The 10,954-nt window shown below is 39.6% G+C and overlaps 1 protein-coding gene across 4 annotated transcripts; it reads left to right on the top strand.

The window, feature by feature from the left end:
- The first annotated feature begins 4,573 nt into the window (after positions 1-4,573).
- Positions 4,574-7,018, top strand: stmn1b (stathmin 1b). 4 transcript variants are annotated; one of them, XM_015948938.3, is made up of 5 exons: positions 4,574-4,721; positions 5,856-5,899; positions 6,092-6,264; positions 6,349-6,540; positions 6,609-7,018. In XM_015948938.3, exons 2-5 carry the CDS (start codon positions 5,887-5,889, stop codon positions 6,666-6,668), a joined length of 438 nt encoding a protein of 145 aa, XP_015804424.1. In that variant the 5' UTR covers positions 4,574-4,721; positions 5,856-5,886; the 3' UTR covers positions 6,669-7,018. The 4 variants fall into 4 exon arrangements, with proteins under 4 accessions (XP_015804424.1, XP_015804425.1, XP_054596347.1 ...); XM_015948939.3 differs by having other exon boundaries at positions 4,578-4,680; XM_054740372.2 differs by lacking the exon at positions 4,574-4,721 and adding an exon at positions 4,797-5,296.
- The last annotated feature ends 3,936 nt before the right edge of the window (positions 7,019-10,954 follow it).

The raw sequence follows: 10,954 nt of genomic DNA, 5'->3' as shown, positions 1-10,954 counted from the left end.
AAAGCTTTGATTGATTGATTGATTGATTGATTGATTGATTGAACTGTCTTCAGTTCCTGCTTGTTCTTGGGGAATTTTCCCTTCAGTTTTGTCTTCAGCAAGTGAAATGCATGCTCAATCGGATTGAGGTCAGGTAATTGACTTGGCCATTGCATAACATTCCACTTATTTGCCTTAAAATCTCTTTGGTTGCTTTTGCAGTATGCTTTGGGTCATTGTCCATCTGCACCGTAAAGCATTGTCCAATGAGTTCTGAAGCATTTGGCTGAATATGAGCAGATAATACAGCCCAGAACACTTCAGAATTCATCCTGCTGCATTTGTCAGCAGTCACATCATCATTAAATACATCATTAAATACAAGAGAACCAGTTCCACTGGCAGCCATACATGCCCACACTGTAACACTACCACCGTGTTTCAGTGACGATGTTTAGGATCATGTGCAGTTCCTTTCCTTCTCCATACTGTTGGCTTCCCATCACTAGTACAAGTTGATCTTGGTCTCATCTGTCCATAGGATGTAGTTCCAGAACTGTGAAAGCTTGTTTCGACTATGTTTGGCAAACTGTAATCTGGCCTTCCTGTTTTTGAGGCTCACCAATGGTTTACATCTTGCGGTGAACCTTCTGTACGCACTCTGGTGGTCTTCTCTTGACTGTTGACTTTGACACACACACACACACACACACACACACACACACACACACACACACACACCTACTTCCTCGTGGTGGATATAGTCTCGGGTCATGTGGTGTCTATCGATTGTTATTTACCTGTTGCGTACCTGCGTGGGAAGGCTTTTATAATAAGCAGGTGATAGGGGAAGTCAACCTTTGCTGACCGCTCAAATGATTTTTGCATGAATTATTAGCTCTACTTTGTGGATCTGTTCGTTCATTTATTTATTTTGGTTGTGTGATGCTTGTGAACGCTGATTGAAGGAAATGTTTTTGAACAACCAATAAAGTCGTTTTAATCGAAATCTGGACTGTAATGTTCTGAGGGTGCGTCAACACATCTCCTAATCAGCTGCTCGGCGATCCAATGTTTACAATCACCCACACTCCTGGAGTCTGGCCAACTATTACGAAGGGTGTTTTCTTCACCACGGAAACAATTAGTCAGTCATCCACCACAGTTGTTTTGCGTGGTCTTCCGGGTCTTTTGGTGCTGCTGAAACCTTCTGGTGTGTTCCTTCTTTTTGGGAATGTTCCAAAAAGTTGTTTTGGCCATGCCTAAAGCTTTTATTATCTCTCTGACAGGGCTGGACTGGGACAAAATTTCAGCCCGGGCATTTTGACTGGAGACCGGCCCATCACCTGTTTTTTTTTTGGAAAAGACATTAAGCCTTACGCTGTTTCTGACACACACCAACGTACACTTTCTTATTGGTAGTATTTATGTATCAATCTAATAAACGTAAACCTACACCATCCTTCCTATCCTGGTATTCTAAAAAGTAGGGTTGGGGGTAACTGATTATTTTTAAAATGATTATTCTGACGATTATTTTATCGAATAGTCGACTATTCTAATGACTATTTAGATGATTAATCTAGTGATTACTTTTCTATTGCACAATTAATAAAAACCAAAAAATTCTCAAATAAATTCCTCCAAAAAATTGATAAGTTGTTACTGTAAGAGAATAAACACTACAGGCCTTCCATTTTGTATAACACTGCTTTTATTGTGTTGCGGTTGTTTATGTTCTGGTGACGTGTAGAACTTGGGAGTGCAGGCTGCTGCCTGAGAGGTGGTTGGAGACGGAGTGTCTCCATGCTGCTTTGTTTTGTTCACTTATGTGCATGAGGCAAGTGGTGTTACGACCCTTCCTGAGGAGTCACGTGTTTCTCCTATTTTAACTGTAAATCCTTCTAGCTGTTATATTTATAACAAGAAACAGATATTCGGACGGAATATTTTCATGTTTATTCGAATATGATTGTGGAACACACCCAGCATCATAATAAATGAAGTAATATTTATGCCAATTTAAGCCTTTACAGGTGACCAGGACTCTGTGATCAATTTTTGGCAAGGGAAATTATCATTTGTTGCCATTTTTGAGGTGTTTATGAATGTGGAAGACACCCAGCATCCTGTGATGGCACTAATAACATCAAGAGTAATAAATAAGGTAATATTTAGGTCAATTTAACCCTTTACACGTGACCAGGACACTGTAATCAATTTTTGGCAAGGGAAATGATCATTTGTTGCCATTTTTTAAGTGTTTATGAATGTGAAAGACAGCCGGTATCCTGTGATGGCACTAATAACATCAAGAGATAATAAATAAAGTAATATTTAGGTAAATGTAACCCTTTACACGTGACCAGGACACTGTAATCAATTTTTGGCAAGGGAAATTGTCTTTTTTTTTTTTTTTGTCATTTTTAGGGTGTTTATGATGATACAGTAGGCAGTATGAGTACAGTAACATCAACAGATAATACATAAAACCCTTATTTGGTCAATTTTAGCCTCCATGAAAATCTTAGCGATTCAACCACTTTTTGGCAAGTAAAATGCCATTTTAGTTGTCTACAATTAAATCATCAATAAAGAATTTAAAGATATTTTGAGGCGTTTCTTGTAGGTAAACGGGAGGGTGTAGTCTATTTGGCAAGTGACAATCTTAATTTTATGTGCTGAAGTGCTTTTATCTTGTTACTTTTAAATAGAGCAACGTAATGTATAGATAGCAACCTACACAGTGTCATTAAAGCCAAAGCTTGATCATTTTAAATACTTTTTTTCAAGTAAAAATGTGCCCCAAACTAGTTAACTGTGGCTCCATGTCAAGTGGACTAAAGAAAGGAAGGGGAAAAAAATTAAATCGCTGGAGAATTGTTTATTTCCATTTATACAACGTTTACATTCAATACAGGGTGCCATTTTACATTGTTTATTTATTTTTTTAGTATCAAGGCTGTAACATAAAGAAAGCCAGTTCTTACCACAAAGTTTGTGGCACAAACCATCTTTCAATCGCAAATATTGCAAAAAGGATTAATATATCCTCATTGTGAACGTTTAAGACAAATAGCAACACTTAAAACAACTTCCGAACTGGAAAAACTAATGTGGCAAGGTGCAGAAAGGAGTGCCTGGGCGAATTCGATCCCCAGACTCCCGGGTGAGAGTCATACGCTCTAACCAGTCAGCCAAAGAGGCATCTCCTTAGCAGAGTAGCCAGGGCGCATGATCAATCGGGACATTGTGACAGGACGCTCACACAGCCACATCTTCCTCCCTCTTTCCACAAGCACGTCCTCGTGCTCCCGCGCAGGGTGCCACAAACACTGCCACACTAATATCCGCGATAAACATCTGTTTAAGTACCGGAAGAGGTTATCTTTGCTTTCTGAATGTCCATATTGCTAGATATGCCGAGTTTTAGGGCGAAATCCTGGGGAATTTTGTCTAGAAATGCAATTACCTAACCGTGCGCGATCCCGCAGTGGCTAATCATTTTTGGCAGCGAATCAATTTATGGCACAACACCGGCTCGGGTTTCTCCTCCTCCTCCCTCTTTTCTTCTCCAACCTGTCGCTGGGCTGAGGCTCCATCACTTCCTAAATTGATTTTACTTGAACCTTCACTACCAAACAACTGTGAGATTTTAACACATGTGCCAGCATCAGCCTGAAGGGCCAGTTTCTTTTTTAGTCGAATTTTCTCAGCTCCTCCTTTCCGTTTTGTGTTCTCCATTTTGTAAAGCTCGTCTGTCTGTTTACTGAGATTCACAACAACTGGCGGGTGCATCAGACCTCTGGCTATTGGTCCAGCCCAGAGTGTATTATGACCAATTGGCCAATCCACCAACTTTTACGAGACGTCGCGTGGGGCGGCGCGGGCAAGTTGTCCGCAACAACTAGAGGCCAGGAAAAAAAAAAAAAAAAAAAAAAACAGACACCGGCCCATAAAAGATGAAAGGGTCGGCCCAGCGGGCAGTTGCCCGCTATGCCCTATGGTCAGTCCAGCGCTGCTCTCTGATGATGGGCTGAAAAATCCAAACAAACCCAACGATGGCATGCTCCACTGATGGTGACAGCTCTTTGAATCTCATCTTGAGCATTGATAGCAACAGATTCCAAATGCAAATGTCACGCCTGAAATTAACTCTGAACCTATCTGCACGCTATCACACACCTGACCATGGAACAGCTGAGAAGTCATTGTCTCATAACTTTTGGTCTTAACATGTGGGAGGCTGTCATCGTTTGGGAGTGACCACCACCATTGACGAAAACAAATGAAGACACAAATATACATGTCTGAAGGCTTCTGTGAGAATGTCCTATGGACATTTTTTATGTGCAGAACTGTCATCAAGACCAGTTTAAAACATTCCATAAAGGATGATTATGAAAAATAAATGGTCTCAAACAGTATAGCTGCTTTATTCCTTACTGAGAGTCTTGATTTTAATGCGATTTAAACTGAAACCTATCATTTGGAGTCACATTAAGAACTACTCTCCCATCTGCAGCATGCTGGCAGCATGTCGGACCTGCTTCCTCCTCTCCTCGCGCTCACTGTTGCAGCTCAGCTGCGATTGGCGGATTTGGACCAATCGGACACGACGTTGCTGGTGACGCACTCGAGTTGTGTGTTTGTGCGCGAAGGTGCAGATATTGGCGGTTCGAAGCGGACGGAGACAAAAAGGTAGATAAAGGTCTTCTGGTCGAGCTGAGCAGCACTTGACGGTGAGAACGATGCTTCCATACAATTACCGGACCGGGGACCGAGTCTGCTCGGTGACCGCGTGGCTTGTTGGTGGGTTAGGGACACGTTACTGGTTCTGCTCAAACTCATTGAAGTACTTACTAGTAAACAACAGATGGTTTATATGGCTGCTGCTCAGACAAAACCTTCCAGCTTAAAATAAGCAGAAAAAGTCTGTTTATATCGGTTAAAATCCTACATCCCGTTATTATCTTCCAAGTCGTGTGTTATAAAATTAGTTAACTAAAGATGTGGTGTATTTTAATGTTACTGTTATGCAATTTAATCCCACCACATCCACGTGGAATAGCATTATGTAAATGAGCAGTTTGGTTTCTATTTCCAGTCTAATCAGTTTATTTTGGTTTAAAATAACTCATCAGGTATGACTGTAGTACTCCTCCCCGCCATTTTGCAGAGGAAACCCAGCAGCAACGTGAGTCTCCAGCTGTGGGGGGTTTAGCTCCCCCCCCAGGGGTAATCCGTTACCCAAGACGCCCCTTTCTTTGTTCGGTGATCGTTTGCAGCTGTGAGTCCACGCCAGAACCAGGAAGAGGTGGAGAACATCCTTTGCTGGCAGATCTTGTTTTGACCTGTGAAAGCTGCTAAATAATGAGACGTTTTCTGTTATTTGCTGTTGAGGACGTTTGTGTGCACAAGAACGTATTTACAGCAAAATGTAAAAGTTCTGAGGTCAGAAAACTTAACTTTGGGCTTTGCATCCGATCACCTTTTCTGATTTTTGCAAGTTCAAAGATTAAAAATCTGTTATTTATATATTTTTTTATAATATAATTTTCTCAACAGTTGACTGTTTCAAAGTTAGAAAATCTAAAACGATTAAATGGATTAATTGTAGTGTTTATTTCCACATTTCAATCGTTTATCGGTCCAATAGTTAAAGTTGAGTCTGTGCGTTTGATTAGATTTTATTGCATCACATCTTTTTATCTTTATTCTTTGTGTTGGTGTTTATCCTAAATGTTTACGGTTGTATTTCTTTCTGCCGTTGCATCTCGTTGACCTTACCTGTGCCTTTATAAATACATAGTGATTTGATGCTTGCACATCTGTATATCAACACCCCTCCCCCCCCCCCCTTTATTTTTCTGCAGGAACATTAAATAAAACGTTGCTGCTGCAGACATGGAGAATTGTGGTACGTGTAAATTATCCGTTTACATCAGTTTTACTGCAAATTGGTGTTTTTGATCTATTTCTAGACTTACACCGATCATTTGATTGATCAGCTGTTCATACACAAACATAACTGAACATAGCTGAGATGGTCCGTGACCCTTTAGTCCTCTCTAATACTTGGTTGTGGACTAAAGAAGTTTCCTGTTTCCAGACATTCAGGTGAAGGAGCTGAACAAGCGTGCATCAGGCCAGGCGTTCGAGGTCATCCTGAGCCCCTCCACCCCCGATGCTAAGGCGGACTTCCTGCTGTCCCCGAACAGGAAGAAGGAAACATCACTGGATGAGATTAAAAGAAAACTGGAAGCTGCAGAAGAAAGGCGCCGGGTATCTAGAGAATTCACTTCCTGGAAACAAATGCAGCTCACAGGTTTAGGACTTTCGCTCTAATGTAATTCCTTGTTTTGTCAGAGCCACGAGGCTGACGTACTGAAGCATCTGGCCGAGGCACGAGAGCATGAGAAGGAGGTCATCCAGAAGGCCATGGAGGAAAACAGCAACTTTAGCAAACTGGCACAAGAGAAGCTCAATCAGAAGATGGAGGCAAACAAAGAGAACCGCAGCGCCAGGATGGCGGCTCTCAACGAGAAGTTCAAGGAGAAGGTGAGCTCCTAATGATGTTCGTATCAACGCCGGGAAAACAAATATTACATTTATTTATGTTGTCGCAGGACAAGAAGCTTCAGGAAGTGAGGAAGAACAAGGAAGCCATCAAAGAACCTGAGAACTAATCTTCTTTCGTCATCTTCATCCATCTTACGTGTCCAAAGATAAGCTACAGTGTGAAAAGTTCCTCAGACCTTCACAGCATTCGTTGTGCTGTTTCTCTCATCAGTTAGTTTTCCTGTCCTAGTAGACTTCTGTCTGGCAGCTGGTAACGTTTTATCCTTTAGTAGCTTTTTTGGTGTTCACAGAAACGATTATGCTGTGTAGAAGCGTTCGTGCTGCGATTATAAACTGACCTAAATTATAAAGCAAGTGTCTGTTTTATATACTTATACAATATTTTTGTATAATTCTTTTTCACATCTTCACAAATGCTGGAAACTTTCTTTTATTAATAAAAAGGTTTTGAAAAATACTGACACCTGGTGGTTGTTCTCATTTTTACAGGTTAAAGTGTCTAGGACTAGATTTATTGTATTTATGCTTTTTTGATGCTTGTAGGAACATCACAGCATCTCAGGCTGGGATCAGCTGTAACTCCTTTATGTGAGGATTTTCTTTGTAGAAACATCTCCAAAACTTCCAGCATCAAACCTCGGACTACTACATTTGTGAAGTTCTGTTTGCAAAGAGGAAGTAAAATCCACCTAAAAATAAAAGGCTGAGAAGGAAATGGTGAAAGCAAATACATCCCAAGTTGGAATTGGAGAGTTTAGAGACTGGACAACCCACAGAGCAATAAACATGTTTTAGGAGGACGTGATGAGGAGCATAACAGCTTGTGTTCATCGGTTTGATTTTAGAAAGGAAACAAAGGAAGGGTACGAAATCTACGTCTAGAATGAAATAGAAACAAAGGGGGAAGACCTGGGTATGGGGTTGTAAAACATCTTTAACCCTTTGATGCATAATGGTCACTACAGTGGACAGGTACTCACAGCTGATGAAGACTATTGCATTTGAGCCCCTCCATTTGGACTTCAGTAAGTCAAGCCACCATGTTTCATGTTCAGAATGCACACTGTCCACTGAGATGGACATGTAATAAATTATTTGTAAATTAACAAAATGTTACAAAATATATTTGTTGAAATTTGTTTCATTCACACCTCAACCACAACACCTAAACACACACAACACAGGACTCAGAAGCTACCCTGCAGCTTCACAAGTACTATATTTAATCCGTACTGGTCACTTCACTTTATTGTTATTGTAATTTATATCCAAAGTGCAACACTGTAATCTATATCCTGCATAATTTATATCCTGCAATACTGTAATTTATATCTAAAGTGCAATACTGTAATTTTCTGCAGCTCATTCCTGTGCAATATCCCATCTGCCCTCCCGTCATATTTCTTTTCAGGATTTTCTTTATTGACACATATATATTTAGTCATCTTTTCCCTTTTACCATGTCTCTCTAATATTTTGCTCCTTACTATATTTTTTTGCTTTATTTTATTATATTTTTATTATATTTTATTATATTTTCTCCTGTATCATGTTGCTGAGAGACCGCTGCTCGTCATACACGTTTCATTGCAATGTTGACCCTGTGCTAACTTGCATATGACAAATAAACTAAAACTAAAACTGAAACTGAAAACTGAACTGAAGATGAATGAAAAAAATTGTTTAAAAAAATCATGGTTGAAGATTTCATAATTCATGCATCAAAGGGTTAAAGCATCAAATTTGTGAATTTAGAAAAAAAATCCTTTTAAAAGACAAGTCTTTAATTTTGATATCTGGGTCTTAAAAGTTGTGCTGAAACAAATAATCAAATAGTTTGAATAAATAAGTTCCTCGAACTGTTTTTACTGCTTTGGAGCTTCGTTAAATGTGCTCACTGCTCGATAGAACAGTCAAATACTAAAATATTCCATAACTGCAGTCCTATTGTGTTTAACTACAACGTATCGCATTTCTCCTCAAAAGTTTTATTTGTCAACCACGACTTTTCAGTTTAACTTGGCCTGTATATGTTTTATATATATATATATATATATATATATATATATATATATATATATATATATATATATATATGTTATATATATATATATATATATATATATATATAACATATATATAACAGAACCAAACAGGGTGAAGCTGATTTTAGCTACCATGCTGCACACAGAACACACATTCTTCCTCATGACCTCAAATGTGCCCCAACTCTCATAACTTTTAGATCAAAATGGAAAACTTTCATGTGTTCATCAGCCTTTGAATGACTATTCTTATACTGCACCTTCTGCACTGTAGCTGCTCACCCTTTAGCTTTTTCTTTTACATTTTAGTTTGTGTGTATTTTAATTGTGCAGTTACATTGGTTTTAATCTTCTTGCTAATTGGAAATTGCCCGTGTATGAAATGTGCTAAATAAATAAAGCTGCCTTGCCTATGAAGTTTTCATATAAATGGTCATAAAAAGACTTGAATTTGATTTGAAAGAACCAGTGGGAACCCTGTTTATGGGACCATCAGTCCTATAGTAATGGGACTGATGGTCAATGAATCCATGCAGCTACTCGGGAAGCTCTACTAGTACTGTTTTCAATAAACTCACACGTTAACTCTAGTAATGTGTCTAATGTTGCTTTTATTGTGCTTTTATTGAGTCGCTTTTGTCTGCCAGCCGATTGGTACATTGCAGCCAAATGTAGCAGATGACATTTTTAGGCAATGACTCGCACCTTTAGAGCTTCACTCTCCTCCTCCTGGTGGGATTTCTTGTTCCAAATTGCAAAACACAGAGATGCATAAAAACGATTTTGCTGATGCTGCTATAACCGAGTTAAATACAATCTGCTCATTTTAACCCTTGATTGCTGAAATAAGCAATCAGGATGTCCAGAAACCACAGAGCTTTGAGTGTGAACTGGGAAACCAGCGACTGTTCACAGTGAAGCCAGTTTTACATCACCAGGGCCGGAAAGAAGAAGCGTGTGCTCCAAAAGTGAAACTGTCCTCTCAACTGGCAGCTGCCCGCGTGACGCCAAGGCAAATGTCTTCTGGATGAAAGTTTTAGTCAAATTGAGCCATTTGGCCTCAATGATGGAGGAATCCAGGCTGAACCTAAGAACACTACAAACTCTAAAGCAGGCAGGTGTCGGCGTCGTGCTGTGGTACTGGTGATTTGGATATAGTGAAAGGATCCAGGGAGGAGAACTACGACCCCAAATGCATCAGAACTGAACAGATGAAACCTTAGAGATGGGTCACGCCCTTTAAAGTGCATTGTTGTGGTGAAGTTTAGAAAATGAAGATCGTACTACTAGATTGTTAATTGAACAATCTGTTTGCAAAATGTTGATTAGAAATAGAAAAGCTGGAATTTTTGATGGAGTAAAAGTCTGAAAATAATGTTTGCATGAATTCTTTTGTTTTTTCCGACTGGTTCTACTCTGACTAGCCTTGAGCTTGTTTGCTTGAGCAGAGCTAATCTCTGTTTCTCCAGACTGAGGTCATTCGTAATGCAACAGATAAGATATCATTTGTTCATACCTCTTCCAGAGAAAGTTCCAGTTTGAAGTGGCTATCACCTGAAGCTTCTACGACAGCCTTCATGATAAAACCACGACCCCGGGCCATTGAGGACCAAACCTGACCATTAACCTTAAACAAACTTCAACAGTTCTGCTGGGAAGAGCTGTCAAAGACCCAGCCAGACTTGTGTCAGATGCATAGTGCAACATCATTAGAAACATTTAGCTGAATCGGCATGGATTTATGTACACATTTGATTCTGAAAGTATAATTTAAACAGAAAAACACGAAAAAAATGTAGTTTGTGCACCCAACTTTTATTTTGAAAAATATACAAAGGCTTAAGTTAACTAAAAAAAATAGCATTTTGAAAGTTTCTCTTACACAACGAACCACAACTTCTTCCTGGTCTTATCACGCGGGTTGGAGCACCTCTGCATGCCATATGATCTGCTTTGTTTTGTAAGTATGCAAAACTCCTGCCAACATTTATGGGTTTGTTTACCCCGAAGATAATTAGGTTTGCTGCCACACCTGTCAGAGTGCCAAAGCGCAACTACTTAAAAATAACAAGGATTCCTCTCAAATAGCTTGACGTGTTATATTAGCCCACATCTTAAGTAATTTAGTTGTGTAAGGGTTTCAAAGCTGCACATCCACAATCTGATGAGGCAAAACTGAGAATACAGTCACGTTTTCATTGCACTCCACAGTGTAAGAGTTCTAACTCACCAGTCCAATTATTTGTTTTTAAGTAAAGTTTCCTCATCAGTCCAGCTCCTTGTGTTTCAGGTAAATGAACGTATGAAGCAGCGAGTTTGAGACTGCATTGCTTTGTGAACCCTAGTGC

Source organism: Nothobranchius furzeri, chromosome 5, assembly GCF_043380555.1.
Source record: "Nothobranchius furzeri strain GRZ-AD chromosome 5, NfurGRZ-RIMD1, whole genome shotgun sequence".
NCBI classification, from domain to species: Eukaryota; Metazoa; Chordata; class Actinopteri; order Cyprinodontiformes; family Nothobranchiidae; genus Nothobranchius; species Nothobranchius furzeri.
Note: the sequence above shows the minus strand (reverse complement) of the source record. Positions and strands in the feature narration are given on the sequence as shown.

What these genes read in the sequence shown, in the direction of transcription:
- stmn1b (XM_015948938.3), top strand. An exon ending in CTGCAGAAGAAAGGCGCCGG is followed by an intron (nt 6,265 to 6,348) that starts GTATCTAGAGAA and finishes TTGTTTTGTCAG; the next exon opens with AGCCACGAGGCTGACGTACT. An exon ending in ACGAGAAGTTCAAGGAGAAG is followed by an intron (nt 6,541 to 6,608) that starts GTGAGCTCCTAA and finishes ATGTTGTCGCAG; the next exon opens with GACAAGAAGCTTCAGGAAGT.